Genomic DNA, 23,041 nt, shown 5'->3' with positions numbered 1-23,041 from the left:
ATTTGAAGAACTGCAGGTTTTGACACTTTTGACACTTAGGGGTGTGCTTCATTTTTCAGCTGTGCATATCTTCTAAAAGCTTAGAAATCTCCCAATCTAGTTGCACAATCAGGTAAAAAAAAAATTACCTGAATTAATTTGTATTTAAAAAAACAAAAACAAAAATCAGTGGTATTCCCATAATCTTCTAAGCAATGGTTGCAATTTCTAAACGATTAGCACATGAGCATTGTTGCTGTGAATAAGTGAATAACTGCGCTGTTTCTCACTATCTGTCAGAAAACCACTTTTTAACTTCAAACAGCTTCTTATTCTGGTGCAAATATGTCAGACAACAAACATGTGAGCAAATGTTTATGTGGTCAATACTTGAACCTATCCCAGCTGCAAAAGGGTGAAAGGCAGGGTACACCCTGGACAGGTCGCCAGTTAACCCAACCCCATTACCTGCATGTCTTTGGAGAAAAAGCCAGAGGACCTACAGAGAACTGTTACCTCACAGGTTTCAATAAAGTTAATTTGAAACACAAAGTTCTGGGTTTCTTTGCTCTAAAGGAAAAACTGCATACCCAAGGGCCAACCCAGATAATTATCTACAGAAACAACAAAGTCAGTGTTAGGTTCTGAGGCTCAGAGTTAAAAGTTCTCTGCAGGACTTCTTTATGTGAAGCAGTAACAGACAGGGCGAAAGACTAAGTGTAAATGCTTGAGAAAATCTGAACTGCAAGGTGGGGAAAACAAAGAATAAAATGCAATAACCAATCAGAAAATATACTGGAATTATTAATACAAAAAAACAAATAAAAAAACAAAACCAGAGAAAAATAACAGCATTTAAAAAGGAAAATGGGGCCAGATAAACAAGCCGTGTCCACAGATAGCCAGGTCCTGTCGAGGTGGACCACCACTGTGCAAACGCATTGCCTGACATCTGTTTTGCAGCTTGGTTGTGCACGGTGGTTTATGTTGAGAAAGCGGTGTGTGTATATCATCTTTGGCTCAGATCCATGGGATCTTGACAGTTGGCTGCAGGCAAGGTTGTCGGATGCAATAGTTTCACAGGGAGAAGAAAGAGTCAACAAAGCAAAGACGAGGAGTGTGGATCTAGTCTCTTTCTTCGCTCAAGAGGCCACGTGATGCTTGAGAAGAAAAGCGTCATGGTCTGGTTTACTGCAGAACAACAGAACTGCAAGAGACTTCCTGACATAAAATGTGTTTGAAATGTGTCCGTTTTTCGTTTCTCCTCTGGACACACAAAGAGAGGGGAAGCCCCCCGCCCCCTTCCCCCCGTTTTATGCGACAGCAGCATGTGGAAGAAATTTGGTTCAGCTCTCTTGGAAATTTTGTTGAAAATTTCATCTGCCAAGATGATTTTGCATTGTTCATTGTGAAAGTTCACCAGATCCAAGGTGGACAAAAGTTTGAGAGCAATGGGTCAACGCAGGGTTGATTTATTTTTAGGATTGATGTTTCTTTTGGGGTCTGTGAGAACTTTTGATTTATTAGCAGCGAATCACACTAAATATGTTGTGTATGCCAGAAAGCATTTATCATTTTTGACTGGAAAACACAGAAAGCAGGAAACATTACGAAATGAAATCATTACCACTCTGCAGCACAGCTCTTTCAGTAGTGGCTTTGTTCTGCTGTTTGGCTACATTTATTAGAAAGTATCAGCGTTGCAGATGAAAAGAACTTAGGAACATTAAACTCGGTTGGACTTCTGAATGCAGTCATGTCAGGAAACGAAGACAAAGAAGTATGACTGCCTTAAACTGTTACATGAAACCTTTTTCTTCTGCTGCTGATTGGACAGATCTGGAAACAGATCCAGAGACCAACACTGCAACGCTGACTTTTTGCAAAGTTACAGTACTGTGCAAAAGCTGTGAGTCAAGCCTCATTTCTTTATATTTTCCTTCCAAGGAGCCAGCCTTTCTTGTCAATTTTAATTTAATTCAGGTTTCCTGTAGGTGTTTTTCTTTGGACATTGGCTTCTTTTTCACTCATTATCAGCTCAGTCTTTGTACCTGACCATGTTATGTTTTTTTTATTCAGAACTGGTGGAATTATAAATGCAGAAAAGTACCATCACATTTTCATCCATCATGCAATAGCATCTGTAAGGCATCTGATTTGCAACAGCTTGATTTTTTCGGCATGACAATGATCACAAATACACTGCTAATGAAGTAAAAGCAAAAAAAAAAAACAAAAAAAAAAACAGAGGGAAACTCTATCAGTCATGGATTGGCCTCCACAGAGCCCCACTCAGTTTTTGGCAATGTGTTGAAAAGAGGAAAATGATGAAGCATAAAGATCCGATTGACAAATGAAATAAAAACCTCTGACAACTGCAACTTTCTGTAAAAATTAATTTATTCCAAAAAGCTACAGTCACTATTACAAAAGCTATTGTATCGGCGAGGCAAGCCAGGTGTTTACATTGTAGAGAGAGCAAGATCATATCAAAAGCAAATACAAAATGTATAACAAAAGCAACCTTTTTTTTCTGACACAGAAAAAGCCAATCCCGTACCATGCCAGGCTCACTGGCTGGAATTAATGGATGCTCAGCACCCTGTTATATACGAAAATGACACTTTGATTCAGTACAAATCACAGATTAATGTGAACTTGGAAAAATGCACTCTTGGGAGAAACCCCCCCCCCCCACAAACAAATACTGAATTTAAAAATATTTTTCACACCTTATTCTTTGGTATATTTGTTGCTCCTCGTAAAGAGAACTAGATCAATATGCAGGCCTGTAACCACTTACCCCACACATGCTTATTTTAGCTCACCAGCTTGCACAGCCAGTAATTGTGAGCATCTGAAGTCAACCTAATGCCATGCACTTACAAACTTCTGAGTTAATAAAAGGTTATTTGTACCTCAGCACTCGCAGGAAACATAGGATCATTTAAAACAATACATGCCACACTGTCACATACCCTCTCAAAAGTCAACGTTTGATTTGAAGAATTTTGACAGCAAAACCAAGAAAAAAAAAAACAAATTCTAAAATGTATACAATGCTTGTGTCCAGCACAGAAACAAGAAATATCAGATTTAGATATTTCATTTCCAATGTTTGAACATTATCTCCCTGTTGTTTGGGCATTCAAAAGCTTTGAACTATGAGCTTTCTAGTAGTTGTTTGTGTGGCCACTTGAAATAAACTGAAACGGTACACACTGGTATAAGTTGTGGGTAGATTAGGTGACAGTACAGTCGTGCAGAGAAACAATGATGTCACTGGCACAGATCAACTGAACCACAAACTAAAGAGTGAGGCACTAAACATTGTTGCATGAGCAAAGCAGAGGAATCATTCTGCGGGTTAAAATGAATGCTTCTTTGGAAATAAGGCGAATCTTGTGGAAGACATGAAGAATACAGTGGCTTTCGTGCTTATTCAGAGTTCTTAGATCTTTCTGTCACCTCGCCCAACATTTCACTTGCTATTGTTTCAGTTTGATCTGCCACTAATGCTTCACAGAGAGCACTTCTCCATTAGTTAACAGGAAGAAGCTCTAATTTTTTAGCTTTTTGGAGAGGGCCTTTTTAATCGGCTGGTTCTTTTGGTCCTGGGTCGTGTCCTGATCGGGGTGACTTTGCGGCTTCTTCGATTCGTAAATCTGTTTGAAGCTGAGGGTTTGCTGCTCCTTTGTTGTTTCTCGTTGAGCCTGGCGTAGCAGACGTTTCATGGTCTTCACCTTTTCCCTCAGGTGGCCGTTGGCTTTCTCCAAGGAACGCACTTTCTGGGAGAGGGTCCTCACCCTCTCTTCCTCCTCAAACAGAGCCTTCTGCACGGTGGAGCACAGCAACTGCGAGGAGAAGGAAAACAGAGCCAAATATGTTTGTATTACCTGAAAAAGCACGAGATGTCTTACACTAGGTAAACGTGAAAGGTTACAGTTAACCTCTCATTATTCCAGTGTTAGCCTTATTCTGCAGGCTTTCCCACAAATTTTCATCCTGCGCTGCAACTTGAGTGAAATCATAGTTGGCGCTTTATCCCACAATGAATCACGCTAAATGCTAGAGTCAAGTCAAATCTCTCCGTGATACATTTAAGATGTAACACCTACTAGATCTGTTGCTCTTGATGCCAGAATCTAATGAGAGAATCATTCTCGGCATGTTTTTAGTGCCAACAGCTCATAGGTCTTCCAGTGTTTTAGCTTTTGTATAAACAGCAGAGAATTTCTCGCTGTGTAACTGTGGCAGTGAACTGTGGCAGTGAACTGTTTTAAGCATTATCGTGTAGCACAAGTCCCACTCTTTATGTAATACTGTGGGCAACGGTGCAGCTCTATAGCAACTAGGGAAAAATTGTTACACAACATACTTTTCCCATTTCAGTGAGACACCGCTGTGAGATGGAACCTGTGACAGACATCCAAAGGCCTGGACCATTCCTGGGTGAAAAAACGAGCTCCAGATGCTTCAGAATGCATGCCTGTCTGCTTGAGTGTGGATTTCCGTAGCAGATCCTAATGCTTCCACACGGGCCAGCATGAAACACTGATGTAAATTCTCCTTCATCAGATAACAACCACTCATGGTTTTTCAGGAAATGTTAAAAATGTGCTGCCGGCTGCCTGCCCACATCACTGCTTAGTACATTACTTCTCGTTATATTAGCTGTGGGTTTTGCCCATGTGCTCTTCCATATGTCCCAGAGCGAATTCTGTGGAAATATTAAACTTTACAATGCAAAGAATGAAGTTTAGTAGCTAAAAGAAATGTTTTATGAAGCATAAAGTGTAAAGTGGCACATCTATGTTTTTGTGCACACGTTCAGTTAGAGGTGGACCAAAAGCAAACCTGCTGAACCTAGAACGGCGCCATGGATGGATTAGATGATAGCAGCTAGTGTGAAAAATTCATAAGTGTAATTCATCTTCAACATACTTTGCATTAAACTGTTAAAGTCTTTTGGGAAATGAGCTTGGAGAGACATGAAATTCAAATTTGTATAATCAGGATTTGGGAGATATGGTTTTTCGGTTAGATAAACATCTCTCCTGTATGACACATGGTGTCAAACTACAGTTGTTAGGATTTATAAGAACGACGGGAAAAAAACTTTCAACTTCTGCAAAACTTTCTATTTGATTGCCATCAAGTGAAAAACCAATAAAATTAAGATGATTTAATTACAATTGTTAATTATATGTTTGTTTTTAATGTCTATTTAGATTTAATGTAAGGGACAAAATTTGTGTGTGTTGTTTTTATTTGTACACCGACTCCTCCTACACAATAAAGAGCTGAGCAACCAAACTTGGCACACAGGTACATCTTAGGCCCCCAAAGGGCTCAATTTCAGTGATTGTCATGTCATCAGGTTGCCTGGCAGACACATACGAGTGTGCTAAAATCAACTGTTTTTGTCTTTGCGTACGTACATTACTTCAAAAAAAGCATCGTATAATTTTACCTTCACGCCTAACAGCACAAACCGGCCAAACATACTGTAGCTTGGGCATGTCATAGTGCATTAAATATATTCTGATGTTTAAACCCCAGAATGGCTCAAGCTCAACATGCTACACTGTTAAAAAGATCCTGCCTGCCTCTTCTGTGAACCACACTTTTCTTCTTTCTTTCTGTATTTTTTTCTAAAGTTTCTCTAAAATGCATCCAACCAGCACAGACAATATCCAGGACTTCTAATGTGTCTGATCTAAATCTGTTTTAACCTAATTACTGAAGCAGTGTAGGATGATCTTGGCACAGAGCTTTGAATGTCCTTCATTAAACCTGGAGATCTATTCCTGAAGACTACTTAAAGAAATGACAAGAAAGCTTGATGAGAGAGTTCAGGGTGTGTTGAAGAATAAAGGTGCTCATAATAAATATTGACTTTCAAGCGTGTTAAAGTTTTTGGTGTGTATATTGTATTTTTTTTTCAGATGTCTCAATAAATCACTTCCCTATGTCACATATTCCTAAGAAAATCTAAAGAAATGAGAGGCAGCTTGAGACTTTTGCACAGTTGGACCGTATGCAACCTGAAGCTGCGGTCTTCCTACATTGTGTGATTAGTGTTGGCTCTGTGTCCTATCACTGGGTCAAGACTGTTTTTGGCCCGTTAACACTAATATTTCACCATCAGTGTGAGAAACAAAACTGTGGGAAAATCCCTGCTTCTTAAAATAATGTTTATGTTACTAATAACGTTTAGTGTTAAATCACAACATGACGTCACCCCATCTGATTTACTCCGGTTTACACTGGACTATAAGATGCAGGACATATTATCCAGTCTGATTTGACTTCAGGTCAACTGTCCAAACAGCGGTCGCTGAGTAGCACTAAAAGCAAAGTCTGTTTTTATTTTGCTAGAAGGAAATTTAATCACCAGAGTGATATAACAAAGCTGCACCGATATCAAGACGTCACTCTGTAATTATAATCACAAGCCGGATCAAAAGAAAAAAAAAAGTTTTCCATTAATGGAAATACAAAACTATGTTTTCTTTTCTTTTCTTTTTTTTTAACCCATGGCAGATTCTTTCTTTTATGAGTAGTCAGCAAATGAAAACCAGACAGGAGTGAACTGATCTGAACCGGGGGGGGGCTTATGCCAAAAGGTTTAAATTCATTAAAGGAGATAAAAGAGCGGTGAGCGGCTGGAAACCCCTTCAAAACTGACTCAGTCGAGGTTTAGGAGCAGCACGTGTAGACACAAACATGCTTTAATCATTTCAGCAGTGACAGCAGGGGCGTGAAGCGGAGACTGAGCTGGTTCATTAAGGTCATGTTATAATCTCATGTGCATCATTAGAAGCATTACAAGAGTAAGAGTGTGGCACTGCTACACCACCGATCTGCAATCATGAGCTTTATTTTGTAGAAAATGGCCACTTACTTTGAAAATATTTTAATTATGTTTGTTCTACTTTATGTAGCGACTTTATTCAGGATTCTTTGTATGTTTTTGTCCTTTAAACAATTTTTATGTAGCCCAGTGGTTCTCGAGCCACTGCAGGGATGGCACGTTTGCTGATGCTATTACGCTAACCTTCATTTAAGTAAAGTTCAACTGCTGGATGCAGGCTGTAAATTGTGGGGTGTGAGGAATCAACCTTTGTCAGCCCCTGAAACGAAGCGTGCCAGAAAAAAGTTTGAGCACCGCTGATCTAGCCAAACCTAAAGAAACGTGTTTCTGGTTTCCCATGCTGTAAGAACACATTAAGGTCCTTTGAACAGGATGTCAAACTGAATACTTTTCACATTTACCACAATGCTTGTGGCTATCATGTCCTATAGTATACTTTTTTGCCTGAAGTACTACGTGGGAAGCCACCAGAACTTGCAGCAGCTAAATAAGAAAAACACTCCCCTTCTCACTAACTGGATTTAAACAGATGACTTCAAGAGAGTCAAACATCAAGTCTCTCTTGGTGGGTCTGAGTATCTGCATACCCGGCTGTCCTCCTGAGCCTCCCACTCCGGGGTAAAGGTGTGGACTTGAGTTCCAGGCGTGCAGTTGGAAAACTGGAAGAGGCTAGCAAACATGCGGTGATTCTCTGCGGTGTCGGTAAAGATGGGGTCCTGAAAGTTCACTCCGTGGGGGACGATGTTGTAATTCTCATCCATCCTGCATGACAGAAAGGGGAAAGAGTCTGTTGATACAGCGACGAGCAAGAGTGAAATGTGGGCTTTCAGTAAAAAAAAACAAAACTCAAGTGTGTGGAAACAAACAGATGCACGCAGACAGAAGAATAGATTGTGTAACATTTAATTATCACCAGAAGTCCACTCAAAGCAAATAAATGGACTTGTGCAAAAATCGCTATAAGCATTTTGCACAAGTCCACTCACTCAATGTTTGTTTGTTGTCTGAGAATTTAGGCATTTAGTATTTGTATGATTTTCATATATACAATTTCTTTATCTGGGGGGAAAAAAGAAACACATCTCGAGAGAATTGTTAACAGGTCTTGTTCTATTTATATGCAAATTCAAGCATTATGCGGATGACTCAAACCAGCGAATTACAAGCCAAAGGCTTTTACAAAGCATGTTTCATATCTTCAGGAAGTCTTGAAGCAGTGGGTTTCCATACATCTGGATTCCATCTCATATCCCTCAAGGGACATCAAAAGTTTGGCTGTCCCTATAGGAAGCTGTGTGGGTGTGTGTTGTATATGTGGGTATCTGTGTGTATGTTGAAAGAGCGAGAAGAAAGCTGATGTTTTGCTTCAACTGAAGATGTCAAAGGTGAGATGTAATCACAGTCACTGTGAGGTCTGAAGAAATGAAAATCCTTTTTCTTTTTTCTTTTTTCACACAGTATCGGTTTAGTACATGATCGAGAGTGCAAAAGCAGCATGCGTACTTCAAAAACCTTACTTTGAGTAAAAGTAAGTATAGCTTTCTCCTCCTTCAAGGCTCGGTGTTAGGTTACCTCATTTTTAACGTAAAAGTTACAAATCCTGAAAAAAATGAACTATAAGCTAAGGTTTTTGCATCGAACATATGGCTAAAGCAGAACACTCAATCTGTCTCATTTAAAGGTCCCGAGGGAGGTCTTCAGTTGCATTTTTCTCCATGCTCAGCTCTGTCCAGGGAGCTTATACTCATGATTGATTGGAAAGACTATTTTAGTCAGAGACTATGCTTTTGGGGCTTTTACAACAGGAAATGAACATCCACTGGAGACTGTGATGAGAAGTTTTCAGTTTGGACTTGATACTATAGTGTCTGGGACTTGATGTTGTACTCCACTAAAACTAAACTGATCTGTTTCAGGTTCAGGAAACAGGAGGTGCCTCGACCTCGCACATAGCAGAACATGCAAACACAATTTGTTTAAGCCATATGTCATCTCCCATCTAAACCATTTGATTTAATACTCTCTAAATATTTGGTTGCTGTGGTGTCAAACACCACACGAAACTGAGACTAAAATCTATTTCTTCTTCTTTTTAGGGTGCTAAAAGAATCGTTGGAAAATAAATCGATTTGCTACGTTTGCAATCACCAGGAAACTTAGTTGGATTGTTTAAATATGTAAATATGAAGCTACTAACAGCATAACAGCATATGGCTTCGAATAAGCATCCTCTCACTCACCAAGCCTGTGCTTTCCAGAAGAAGTAAAGGGTGTTCTTCTCCCCCACTTTCGCCAAGTGCACGCTCACAGGGGATTTTTGGATCTTTCTATTAATGCTGTATGTCTTGCTTAGTCACACACTTCCTTTGACTTTAGGAAATGCTGCTCCTGGCCAGCCAATTAACCCCCAGATTGCATCACCCCCTGTTAAACTGTAAGGTGAAATTTTCAGGCTTTGTTCTGATCTCTGCAATTATTTTTTACATGAAGTTACGAGTCTTGCCACACACTGTCATTTGATATGTTGTTATGACAGTGTAATAACTGTTCCCATCCCAGTAATTACTTGGGTTCTTGAGCTATTTTTTTTTTTTAAAAACCATCTGTTAAAAGCAGTACACTGGCAGTCTTTCAATCCTAGATGCCCTGAAGTTAAAGGAAAATGTGGGTAAACATATTTGGGGGTTTTCCTCCATTATATCTTTGGTAAACATTGACAAAGACCACTGTATTGCTTTACTGAAGTAATCATGGCTTTTTAATTATCTTCAGGTCTCCACTTAAACACAACTCTGTTGCGACTTGCTCTAGGAAGTTTCCGATAGCGGTCACCTGCCCCGATTACAGGGATAACATCCGGATGGTTTTCACCATCGCAACAGGGGGACGGTAAAGCTGTCCCTGAAGGTGTGATTAACTCAGGCTGGTAAAAAAAATCATATGAAAGTCTTTTTGCTATCACCACTCACAGCAAAACACTATCACACATGTGCACATAATTCTGCATATATGAGGTGTGACATGTGCTATAAAACATTATTGTTGTTGGCTCTGCCACATACCCTCATGTGGGACAGACAAACTTTAAACTTGAGGAATGCATTTTTAGTGCCCCTCTCTGAATATCCTGTCTCTTCATCTGTAAGGCGTGTCAGCACACGCTCCTTTTGTCAGGTGACACACTGGTGCATATATGGAGGACAAAAGGTGGTCGTATTGACCGCTGGTGTGCTCATAACTCTTCAAAAATTCTTTGTAGTTTACCTTCAAGCTCTTGGAAATGTCTGGCTCTGTAATTACACTAGCTGGAAAGCAGCAGACGTTTCCTGAGCAACAGTGTTGTTTCTGTCCAACACAGACATTTAGGAATTAACTTGTTGCATACTTTTCTTTTCTTGTCTTTTTTTTTTTTTAATCTGGAAATTGGTTGGTTATTCGGCACATTAACCGAATTTGGGATGGTGTCACAGACAGATAATGACTGAAAGAGAATATGCTGTATGGGGGACAGGTGCCAGTTATCTGCCTTTGAGTGAACTTCGAGTGCAAATTCACTAAATCTGTCAACAATACTTTGTTTCCATGACAGATCTCAGCACAGGCCTGATGAGGTGCTGGTTTTCATTGGAAAGAGTGCTACGTGACATCTGTGGATTTTGCATTATTCATAGAGAATAAATCACATCTGCACTTAATGAGGATGAAGAAAACTTAAACCTGCTAGTGATCATTATTTTTCATCATATAAAGCAATGACATAGCTATTGACTAAACCTTTTGTTCTTCTATTCTTTAAATATTTAACTGTCTCTTGTGTCAAAGAGGACCTAAGAAAAAGATGGACAGGTAGCCAACTTAGTCAGGTGATCATCTTCTGATTCTGATGTAATGCAGTCAAATGCACATTTAAGCGTCTTTTTGACCTGTAGGAGATCATCTGTCAGGGACAAAGCACACACTGCATATTTGAGTGTAAACATATAAAATCCTTAAACGCTGTCTCCCTTTGTCTATATTTCCACATTGAATATATAGGATGTGTGAAATTAAATGCAACATTTGAGCTAAGCATCTTGTACAGGAGGGCCCGATTCCTAGTGTACCGTTTACAGTCTTCTTACCAAATTAAACCAGGCGCTTGCAACTTAGGTGAGCATGGTGTTAAAGTCTTAGGAGTGAAGCTTAACTGAGACTGGCATCAAATCAGACTACAGCTGTCTGTTATCACGCGTGATTAATGCCATACCAACTTTATTCATCTGTGAGTTCACCTTAGGAAGAAGTAGTAGTTGTTGTCTTTGGTGACGCTGTAGGAGAAGCAGGGGAAGTAACCGAGGCCGGTGACATTAAACCTGGAACCCGCAGGAACCTCCAGCATGCTGCCCCACGCCTGATCGCACAGGAGCTCAATCTCGGCGGAGAAGAGCAGGTCAGTGTCGTGCTGCCACGGCAGATAGTTATACACGCTGTACGACTCCTTGTGCAGCGCCAGCACCTTGGCAAACACGATGATCTCCGCCAGCTCGGCACGGCACGCTTCCGTCTGAGGTCTCCAGTCATGGGGTAGCTGACACCCCCAGCTCCCCTCGGGACGGACGGCTGCAAAAATAAACGCCAAAATAATCCACATGTTGTGACAACGAGGAGACAACCGTGAGTCAGGGAGGCGCACCAAGGCGCGCAGTGCTGGTGATGGATGAAATCACTGAGGGAAAAGAAGAAGAAAAAAAAGCTGCAGGGATTTCGCTACAGGCGCATACTTCCACCAATGCACAATTAATATTTAGTTTCAGAGTAAGTTACTTAGGAAAAAAAATGTTTTGAGCAACGAATTAATCCCGTGTATCCTTCACCGTGGTCCTACTACTGCCTCCAGCCACAATTCTTTGCAAGTGGACCAGCCCATTCACCTCAGCATCCCCCTGTAAAAACGCTGCCTCTCACCTTTAGAATGGCAGCAGGAGGAGCAAAGACAAAAAAGGTGCTCTTTCAGTTTCAAACCTACATTTTCCTGTGAAAACACAATAAAGGCACGACCTTCAGTGCTGGTAAACTCGGGTATTTAAAGCAGCAAACCCATCGTGAAATCCCAGCAAACAATAGAAGATTACGGGTTTTAATTGAAACTCACTAAAGAAAGAACAGTGGCGCCCTCTAGTGACTATCCGCAAGATAGCAGAGGTAGAACTGGAAAAGAGTTGATAACCTATACCAGTTGCATGTCAAGTGGCAAATATCCAGCATCCATCTATCCATTAATCGTGGGGAAACACTGAGGCCGAGAGTCCTGGGAGGCCTCCCTCCCGCTAGGACATGGAGGGAACACCTCGCCTAGGAGGCATTCAAGTAAGACGAACGTTCCACCCCAGCTGGCTCCATGCGATGTGGAGGAGTAGCGGCTCAGCTCTGAGTTCCTCTTATTTACATGAATTATGTGGATAGTTTTATAAATGTCGATGATTTCACACAAATGAACCCAGTGTGGTCACAGAAATCTTTAGATGGAGTCATAATTGCTCTGAAAGATCTCTCTCAATCTGACACATTGCTGTGCGAAGTGTAATTCATTTACAACTGTTAAAGTTGTATAATGAGAATTCCCAGTTTTGGGAGTATTTCCTATTTTCATTTCATACGACAGCAGCTTCCAAATGAGTTCTGCACAAATCCTGTATAATAAGGAAAAAACAACTGCTTTAACATAAATAGAAACTGATTCAGTCAGAGTAAATTTGTTTTTCTTTTATAACCTTTCACACACTATTGGAGAATTGCAGATTTGAACATTAGGTTTTAAAGGTCCATGACTTAATGACCTTCTACCACAATAGCTTCGTACAGAGTCAGTTAGACTGAGTCGCTCCTCAAACAAAGCTACTACTTTTTTCTCCTTTGGATAACTTTTATGACGTGTTTAAGAATATTTTATAACTCTTAAACCTTTCCGAGTATAGCTCTGATGTGCTCCTTCGCACAGTTTTTACTTCCCTGTCGCTCTGTGCAAATCCATCAAATTCTTGTTGTCCCTGTGGGATTACTGCTGGGGATGGTGGTGGGCGTGGCTATTTCTCAGGTAACAAACACAAAGTAGCAGCACCTGAAAGGGGGCACAGTATTCCAGCGTATGACAGTCTGCAAGAAGACATGGCGGTAAAGCTGCTGATTGTGATGCTCACGGTCAACTACATCTGTGACGGAGGTGAAATGTTTTTATGATAGGACAGAATATTTACATCTAGAGGAAATTCGGTGTTAAATTAATGTATCTGCCTCACCTGTTTGTGTGGCAGCACTGTTGAGAAAATCAACAGCGTCTGACTTTTTGCAAAAAACAAGAGAGGAGGAACCATCAAGGTGTTTCCCTGGAGGCTGCAGCAGCACCGAGCTCAGTGAGGCTGAAGAGCTGATAGACGTGAACGCAGGAAATGTAAGTAAGGAGGAAAGTGCCACAGATTTACGCCCACACTTGTAGCTTATGTTTACTTTGATTTTAACAACTGCTTCTCTGATAGTAGACAATACAGACTATTTTGGAACTCTTAGCACGAAACGAGTGAAACATCTTCACGTGCTAAAATGTTATTGTTAGAAAATGAGCTGAATAACCAGCACATTCCAGATAAGGGAGTTTAAGGGAGATAAGGGAATTTATGCTGAGACATTCTGTACTAATTACTGATGCATTTCCTTTTCATTGTTTCGTTTTAAACTGCATGTAGAGTGTATGTCATCTACAGATCTTTCACGCCACAATCCTCTCTGTAGTCCTCAAAAAACAAAACAAAAAAACCCCAAAACAAGTGTAAATGTCAGTAGCTGCAGACACTGTGAAGAGAAATATTTTAGGTAAAAGTAGGCCATGTCCCCATTTGGCCAGATGGACTTGAGATTCTATCCACACGAAAATAAACCTAAAGAACAAAGACAATGCCCAGAAACTGGACTCCTAAGTCGAGAAGCACTCCTCTGTTTAACCGGCATAATGTGTAACTTAGTCAAGCAAGGCACTGAGACATGTATCATTACCGTGTTCCTACATACCAGGCCTGGAATCTGAAGACACCGCGAAGCCCATTAACACTGACTTTGTTACTTAGTGCATTTGCTACACGTATCAGATAACCAGCGTGAAAGCCAGCAGAGAGGTGGAATGTGATTAAGTGGGCTGTCTGTCATGTTGTACACTTGGGTATTTGTTGTGTTGCTTTGCATAAATCTAACCCATACAGCATTATTATTATTAACAGAGACCTCTGCTAGAGAGAGCTCATGAATATAACAACTCATTTACAGGAGGAGAGTTCCAGCCTGCGGTATAATGGAGATGCTTCCCAGAAGGACATAAACTATGTAAGCTGTAATTACTTGAAGTTGAATCCTGCATTTATTATCCTATTAAAAAGAGCAAAAAATTTTTACAATTCACAAGAGGTTTGTGAGTAGAGCCTGGCTGAAATACTGTTGTCCTGTAGCAGAGCCCTGGGAAGGAAACTGTGGTGGATGAAGGATCTGGGATGTAGCGAAGAGAGAGCAGAGAGCACAAGATGACCGTGTTGTTATTGGACAAAAGGAAGCTTGGGTTTGATTGATGATGTTTGATTACACCGACAAAAAAATATACAAAAATGATTACAGCAGAATATTATCAGTAGTCTTTAATGAAATACAGCATAGAGGCATGACATATTTGACTAATTTTGCATGTTATACCAGATACAGATATGTGTGCACTATTGAAAGTCAAGTCTTCAAACCAATAATCATCTTTCACGCCACCTTTGTGTTGTGTTTCTCTGCTCACGTAATTTTTCAGTGTTGTTTTATTCCCTCATAAACTGAGATCTACAACTGTGGTCAGAAGTTTACATATACTCATCATGGGCTTAAATGTTATGGTAATTTGGTGCTTTTAATGTATTCTTTAAATTCTTTTATTCTTTTGTTTTCAAAGTGTAATAATTGTAAAGGTGTAGTTGAAGAATGTGAAGGGAGCCCTCAGCCTGATTTGCAAAATCAAATAAAGCGTGCACATATTAAGCAGCAGCTTTAGTTTACCTCAGTTTTAAAAATAACACACTAACACACTGCAAAGTTTTAGGTTTTGAAATAAAGAAGAGAGCTTCTTTCCACATTGAACAAAGGATCCACAAAAGAAGTTTCAGGGGTTTTAATGTACTTAATGAACTGATTCTGATGCCTGGCACTAGAAATGATTAATCCCAAGACTGAAAGTCAAACATCTGCTGTGCACCAACCAACCACCCTCAGTGAGATGGCTGGGCTGTTTGGCTCAGGAAGGAGTAAATCTGGAGTCCAATTAATGGAACAAGACCTCAGGTGTGGTATACAGACACTTTCTATTTAGAAAATCTGTCTATAAATGAGAGAGATTTACTACTGTGGCTACCTTTGACAAAACTGGGACCCAGTTAAGATGATTCAACTGCAACACAAGACATATTATTCTCTAAGGTAAAAAAAAAAGAAGAAGAAGAAGAAGAAGAAAGGGTTGGTTAAGGGCTTGAAGTATCAGGAGAGCTGCTCTTACAAGAAATAGAGTAGATGTAGAGATACATACACCTGAGTACCGAATGGACTCAGGTGCAGACCAAGGTTTCCTTTCAAAAGACAAGTCAGTAGTTTGTTTGTTTGTTTGTTTGTTTTTTGTTTTTACAGAAAACGTGTGATATATACAAAGTGCAGAGCTCCAGGAATCTGTGGGGGAAGAAAGGGAGAAGTCCACATATGAATGCTCCTTCGCTGTTTCTCCACACTCCTCGTCAGACACTCATACTTTTTGTCCCACACGCACTTCGCCACTCAGCCGCTCTTAGACAATCCAGGACAGGAAACAGGAACAGTTCCAGGGGAATCTATATACAGGAGAAAATGGTCAGAAACAAGTTAGCGCTTTGCACAGAATAAACAGGTTTTGCCTGCGCTGCACTAATACAGGTTACGCAATGATCCGGCGACGAGAAGCACAGAATCGTCATCTTAAATAGTGGCCAGGAAATCAGGCAGATCATCGGTAGGTGTGTAATCAGGCCAGGTGCGTGGGCCAAAGGCGGGAGCTCCGCCCAGGCAGACAAAAGACAGAGGAGAGGGAGAGAGAGCGCAACAATGACAAGACCACACACATTTCTATATCATTTTGTGTTTCAAAATAGGTGTGCCCTCTGGTGGACAACCTGTGGAACAGCAAAACGGCTAATACAGTCCTTATCAAAAGTTTAAGATCATTTGAAAAATGGCAGAACTGTTGTCCATTTTTGTAAACTTCTCTTCCCATCCATCCCCAAAGGTTATCAATTGGATCAGGCGAAGACACAGGATTCAAAAAAGTGATGCTATTCTCCTAGAAAAAGTCCCTTGTCCTGTGGGCATTGTGTATTGTAGCGTTGTCCTGTTGAAAAACCCAGTCGTTACCGCACAGACAAGGGCTCTCAGCCATGAGGGATGCTCTCTGCAACATCTGGACATGGCCAACGGCTGTTTGACGCTCCAGCACCTCCTGAAGCTCCATTGTTCCACTGAAGGAAAAAGCACCCCAGACCATTATGGTGCCCCCTCCACTGTGGCGCGTAATAAATATCTCAGTTGGGATCTACTGGACATGCCAGTAAACGTTGGAAAACATCAAGGTTACATTTTTTCTCATCAGAGATTAAAACTTTCTTCCACCTTTCAATGTCCCATGTTTGGTGCTCTCTTGCAAAATTCAAACGGTCAATTCTGTGGCATTGAGGGTTGGGAGATCAGATATACATCCCCCCCTCAAATTCAAATATGTTCTTAGCCTCAAGACATTATTTTGAATATATTTTAGGTATATTTTAGAATTTCTAAATACATCAAATAGTAACATATAAGTGAATGTGCAGAACACAAACAAAATTTAATGATAATGAACACATCATTTATCATTAAAGGTAGACAGGAACCCACAGGCCTCATAGTATTACTGCACAGTAAATATGATATGAACTAATTATAGATGCAAAGCAATACAGTTTTTAGTTTGTCTCCTCCCAACACTTATGATTTATTGCAGTTGAGCACACAAAGCCTGTTGCACCAAACCCCTACAGTGATCATTGGGGTCAGTCTAGAAACAATTCCAAAAAAATTGTCATGATGTGTAAAATTAAAATAATGATCTGCAAGGCTCATAAACCCGTGCTTGATTCAGAGTGGAAAATGGAAAACACATTAAATATTTAAAATGAGAAAGTGTGGCGTTTTAAAGTTAGGGTTCAAGTGAGCTGATGACAGAATAATAATCAGTCTTGGCTTTGCGCACAGAAATTTGTCCAGATTATTTGATACTACGTAGAGGAGATGATTAATTATTCAATTTATTTACTTTTTTTTTTTACACAACATTATTTTGAAATTAGTCTATAGATGCGAATTAGCCTAGCTGTTTCTTTCTAGCAACACCCTATTTTCCTGCCTTTCCTGGAAATTCACTTGAGATGTAATGCTGCCATGAAATTGAAAATGAAGTTATATTTTTCATGAAACAGTAAAATTTCTTCTTCTAAATTCTAATATTAGTATTGTTTTCTGTGTTCTAATGTGAATAAAATATGGATGTATAGTGTTTGCGCATGTAATATAAATAATGAGTCAGAATCCGCTTTACAAATATTTTGTATGATAGGAGTAAGTTAAGTAAATTTATGGATTTTACATTGAGTGACCCATACAGCAATAGTACTTACACAATACATTATTGTAAACAAACCACGGCGGACACGTCCACATTTTTATGCTCTTCCGCATATACTTTTAGTTGTTATCACTTCACACAGCTGCAGCTTTCAAGCTCGCAACTGAACGCTTCACCAACAAAAACTGACAAAGGCAGCACACAACTTTTTGTGACCTTGACATTTGAAGCAAAGTCCAGCAGCTTGCAAACATCCACCTTGGGTTTCTCGATACGTCAAACTTTAACTTTTTTTCTATCGTACTTTGGGTGGGACAACATTTTAGACTGAAGATCTAAAGGACCCTAGTTCGATCCTGGGTTTCGGCAAAGCTATTTTGGTCACCATCTAGGGCTTGGTAGGTTTGTTGGTAGGACTTCATTATACGGCCTACAACTACGTGGATCATTGCCATCTAACAAGCTCAGTTGTTCTTGATAGTTCTGTGACCTCATTGTCATCTTTAGCAAAGTCCATAGACTGCAGGTGGGATGACGATGTGGGATTTGTGGATATCAAAGACAGGGACCTCTTTCAGATAATCCCACCGTACAAGCTCTGTAAAGAATCTTTCCCTGCCCCTCGGTCCAACTCACCGCCAGTTGGTTCTCAGCTCAGCTCCTTTGCGAAACCCGGTGTCTAAGACATGCCAATCTCACCAAATCCGCCCTGGGTTTCTCGACACGTTACACTTTCACTTTTTTTCTGTCTTTCTTTGGGTGGGACAACATTTAAGAGAGCAAAGTTCATCACAGTTCACTGTTAAATCCAAAGCTTAAACGCTAAAGGACCCTAGTTCGATCCTGGGTTTCGGCAAAGCTATTTTGGTCACCATCTAGGGCTTGGTAGGTTTGTTGGTAGGACTTCATTATACGGCCTACAACTACGTGGATCATTGCCATCAAATGAGAAAACAAACACAGATGGTGCAGCTTGCAAACGTCCATCAAGTGGAGGTGGAAATTGAAGAAGGTCCTCCTCCAGAAGCTCCCAGGCCTCACCCATTATACTATTGACTTACCTAGGGCTTGGTAGGTTGGGTGATCACACATCATAATACAGCCTAGCGATGTTTCCCCTAGAATCAAATACTTCCCTTGGCTCTTGTCTGAAATGACGATTTAATAATATCTAACTGAAAATCCTCACCAGTACCTGCAGTAAAAGGAGAGGATAAGAGATCACGTTTTTACAGAAAAGAAAGACAATATGTGTCCCAGAGGACAAACACGTGACTCTTGTTGCCTGGGTAGCTCAGATGGAAGAGCATCAGACTTTTAATCTGAGGGTCCAGGGTTCAAGTCCCTGTGCAGGTGTCTCCTTTGGATCCTTGCCCTTCCATGGCTTTACCTAACAAGCTCAGTTGTTCTTGATAGTTCTGTGACCTCATTGTCATCTTTAGCAAAGTCCATAGACTGCAGGTGGGATGACGATGTGGGATTTGTGGATATCAAAGACAGGGACCTCTTTCAGATAATCCCACCGTACAAGCTCTGTAAAGAATCTTTCCCTGCCCCTCGGTCCAACTCACCGCCAGTTGGTTCTCAGCTCAGCTCCTTTGCGAAACCCGGTGTCTAAGACATGCCAATCTCACCAAATCCGCCCTGGGTTTCTCGACACGTTACACTTTCACTTTTTTTCTGTCTTTCTTTGGGTGGGACAACATTTAAGCCGTTCAGAGTTGGACTTGGTGGTGTGTTTTGGATCATTGCCCTACTACAGAACCTAAGTGCGCTTCAGCTTCAGGTCAATGAACAGATTACCATACATTCTCCTTTAGGATGTTTTGGTAGACACCACAGCAAGTCCTCCAGGTCCTGAGGCAGCAAAACAGCGCCAGACCATCAAACTACCACCACCATATTTTACTGTTGATATGGTGTTCCTTTTCTGAGATGCTGTGTTACTTTTACGCCAGATGTAATGGGACACACATCTTCCGAAAGGTTGAAAAGTCTTGGACTAAAACGACAAAAGTTAGAGTATTACTTGAATACTTGTCTTGTCCAAGTATTGGGGATCATCAAGATGTTTTCTGGACTGAAATGAGCCTTTATGTTCCTTTTGCTCAGTAGTGGATTTTCTCTTGGAACTCTACTATAAGAAAGAGACTGGGCAAAAATGTCAGAGTCATGAACAGTAACCTTAACTGACACAAATGAAGCCTGAGTTCTTTAAATGTGGTTCTGGGGTCTTTTGTGACTTCTCAGATGAGTAGTCACTGCTCTCTCACTTAAGTTTGGTAAGTCAGCCTGGAAACCATTGTTTCCTGTTTTAACAATTTGTAGATAATGTCTCTCACTGTGGTTGGCTGAGGTCCCACAGCTTTATAACCTTTTCCTGACTGATAGCATGGCAGCATTGTGCCGCTGATACAAAGAATGATATTTATGGAGATTTTTTTTTAAAAAAAGAAGAAGAAGAAAGTAAGAAATTCAATTTGAATGTCTGAAATCAAAACCTTGCTATGTGTTAATGGTGTTGTTTATGTAACCCAGATCATTGTTTGAGTATGGGATTTCTGATTATTTGTGGTCACTGAACGCACCACTGTGCCGTGCGCATAGCCACTCTCTAGTCCAGCTACAGAGTTTTTCCTTCCGTTCGTCCGATGAGGCGCATGCTGCTCTCGTGCCCTCTACGAGCTGGAAATTCGGGTACAGTAGACATTTGAGTTGCTGTAAATAGTTTTAAAAACCTTTATATGTGAAGCTAATGATTTAATATGTTGTTAGGAAAAAGTCTTGTAGCAGTTACAAACGTGAAGCGGAGCTGAGTCCGACAGCATTCGCCATTACACGAACCCCTCTGGTGAGTTAGCGTGCAGCTCATGTTCGTATGAAATGTTTTGTGCCTTATTATACTGCAGCGAGGTATCAAATCTACCGCTGTCATGTTGTTAAGAAAGAGGCTAAATATTGTATAACGTGTGTTATTGGCTGACTGTTAGCAAGCTAGCCGTTAAATGAGCCTAGCTAATGTCCTAAAATGGCGGCCGACACGAGGTCAGTTACAGTGTTATTATGTTATGCCTAAGAGAACAGCATTAATAAGCATTGTTAACAGCATTTATGTTCTGTTATATTTTTATTTTGACAAACCTGTATTATTATAATGGTAAGTCTGTTAAATAAGCCGTTAGTGACATGGACACTGAGTCAGTGGTACTGAGACTTATGAACATTTTAGTTAATTCTTCTGCACACTTGTGTGTAGGCTGGTTTGTTTGCCCTTTTGGTGCCCTGGATCCTACTGGATGAACTGCCTTGTGGAAGTCCTCATCTGATGACTCTGCCGAACCGTCCTGGCAAATAGATGGTCGTTGCTGCTTGCTGGATGCTATTATTGGATGCTACACCGTTCCAACAGAGCGGTAGGAACAATTCAAAGGGCCCCAACGATGCGCTTTATTTTTCCCTGAGCTCAGGTGATTTTCTTTTGGCCAAAGGACCTTAAAGGATACATATTTGGTTTTATTTGTTTATTTATTTTATTTTCCTTGTGACACTGAGTGGAAAGACTCTACAAAAAAAAGGGTTTATTATTTAAAATTGTGTCAAATAAATGTGTTTATGCTAAGTAAGTGTGGTGTCCATTGTGTGCTGGAAGCCTTATTGTTCCTGTGGTGGAGCAGCTACTACCAATCTCCTTTATGAAACTAGCCTCTGACAGGATATAGATATTTGGGACATATTTGATTTCTTGTAACCTATTTTTAGAGAAACTGTGATTCTGGGTTAAACATTGGGGTGAAATTGATGACACCGACACCTAGTGAACTGCCCAAGGTCAACAGTCCTGATTTCCACGCATTAAAGGTTTGGCGTAAGTACAGATTGCGTTACAAGTGGCGAGCCAGCCAGGAGATTGGTGAAAAGTAGCACCTTGACTTTCCAGCTCACAACACCTACCTTTTCATTTTTCCTTGACCCTATTGTGTTGGACATGGATCTTTGCAGACGTTTTGATGTAGATGGCCAGTGCTCACTTTTTGTGACTGGCGTTGAAGGGATTTACACAGATGATGACATTGCTAGTGTTTTTTCAGTAAATGGTAAAGTTTCTCGGATAGTTCGAATTCCAGATGAATCAAACCAGCCAGAGGGTAGAGTCCTGATAGAATATTTGTCCGATCAAGCCATTTCCAAGATCAACCCCCAGATCTTAGGCGACTTGCCGAGCCCCAAGGATCCTGCTATCGGTTGGTCTGTCAAAACCATTCGAGATGTTGCTCAGGAAGAGGTAGGCAAGGAGTTAGCTCGTAGATACTTAGAAGAACTGAAGGCTGTTGGAGATAGTGGTAAAGCAGGGTTCTTGAGTGTTATTCAGAGTGAGGTCAAAGAAGCTCGACATAACTCTGAGATTCCTGACACACAGCCACACACAGCTCAGGATGGTGACACATCCCTCCATGACATTGTAGCTAGTGATCATGATGAACCTAATCACTACACACAGACCCACAATGCACCAGATAGTGCTGTGGTGAACCCTGTTAATATCGACCACAGCCTCCTTAACCCACCTCAGATTCAAAAAGTTGTTGTTGAGCACGTTATCAGAAATGACTCAACAGCCCCGTGGTCTATACAAGCCAGACTGCGCACCTTTTCTGGCCGTGCTCCTAGGCCCAATGGTGAGGTAGACTATGAAACATGGCGCACACAAGTGGACCTTCTTGTCAGTGATTGCTCCCTTAGTGATGTGCAAAAGGTTAGGAAAATACTTGAAAGTTTGCTAAGTCCAGCAGCCGATGTTGTTAAGTTGCTTGGTGTGAGCTCACCACCCAGGGCTTATGTTAGGCAGCTCGATTCCGCTTTCAGTGTTGTAGAGGACGGAGAAGAGTTATTTGCAACCTTTCTCAGCTCCAATCAGAATAGCGGAGAAAAGCCCTCAGCATATTTGAACAGACTCCATAGCCTCCTCACTCGAGCTATTTCTAGAGGGGGAGTCTCTGTCGAAACTTTAAGCGAACACCTACTCAGACAGTTTATTAGAGGCTGCTGGGACCAGAGTCTCATTATAGCTCTCCAACTAGAAAACAAAAAGAACAGTCCACCAACATTCCCAGATCTACTCCTTATGTTGAGGACCGAGGAAGGTCGTAGATCTGCAAAGCTAGACAGGATGAAAAAACATCTGGGTGCTACAAAAGCAGCTGTACATGCCCACTCCATTTTTGATGTACCCTCCTATGACGATGAGCCCGTTCCGACACAGACTGCAAAGCAGAGCGAAGCATCTAAGCTTGAGAGGAGAATGGATGAGCTTTCAAAGCAGGTAGAGAAACTGAGTCAAAGGTCCAAGAATTCTCCTTTTGACAGTGAGCTTAGTGCAGCGTTAAAACAGAGACAAGAAGAAACTGTTAAACTTGAAAGCAAAATAGATGAGTTGTCTAAACAACTCAGAGAGCTCACTCAGAACCAAAAATGTCCTAAAGAGAATAATAGTGGCAAAGACTTCCTTACGG

The 23,041-nt window shown here is 40.8% G+C and overlaps 1 protein-coding gene and 1 non-coding gene across 2 annotated transcripts; one reads left to right on the top strand and one right to left on the bottom strand.

Annotated features, from left to right (window-relative positions):
• Nucleotides 1-2,361: 2,361 nt before the first annotated feature.
• On the bottom strand, nucleotides 2,362-11,932 carry ccdc3b (coiled-coil domain containing 3b). The gene is made up of 3 exons (XM_040029352.1): nucleotides 11,128-11,932; nucleotides 7,444-7,618; nucleotides 2,362-3,833 (listed from the first exon to the last, which is right to left on the bottom strand). The coding sequence occupies exons 1-3, from the start codon at nucleotides 11,484-11,486 to the stop codon at nucleotides 3,540-3,542; spliced, it is 828 nt and encodes a 275-aa protein (XP_039885286.1). The 5' UTR covers nucleotides 11,487-11,932; the 3' UTR covers nucleotides 2,362-3,539.
• A 6,882-nt stretch (nucleotides 11,933-18,814) lies between these two features.
• Nucleotides 18,815-18,887, top strand: trnak-uuu. Its single transcript has one exon. It is a non-coding gene; the product is annotated as a tRNA-Lys (tRNA).
• Nucleotides 18,888-23,041: the final 4,154 nt, after the last annotated feature.

Source organism: Simochromis diagramma, unplaced genomic scaffold, assembly GCF_900408965.1.
Source record: "Simochromis diagramma unplaced genomic scaffold, fSimDia1.1 OVJJ01000483.1, whole genome shotgun sequence".
Classification (NCBI taxonomy): domain Eukaryota; kingdom Metazoa; phylum Chordata; class Actinopteri; order Cichliformes; family Cichlidae; genus Simochromis; species Simochromis diagramma.
Note: the sequence above shows the minus strand (reverse complement) of the source record. Positions and strands in the feature narration are given on the sequence as shown.

Bases quoted from the DNA above. Each gene is read 5' to 3' on its own strand.
- ccdc3b (XM_040029352.1), bottom strand. From the start codon at position 11,486: ATGTGGATTATTTTGGCGTTTATTTTTGCAGCCGTCCGTCCCGAGGGG. The intron at 7,619-11,127 runs GTGAACTCACAG...TCTGTCATGCAG, and splicing joins AACTACTACTTCTTCCTAAG to GATGGATGAGAATTACAACA. The intron at 3,834-7,443 runs GTATGCAGATAC...TTCTCCTCGCAG, and splicing joins AGGCTCAGGAGGACAGCCGG to TTGCTGTGCTCCACCGTGCA.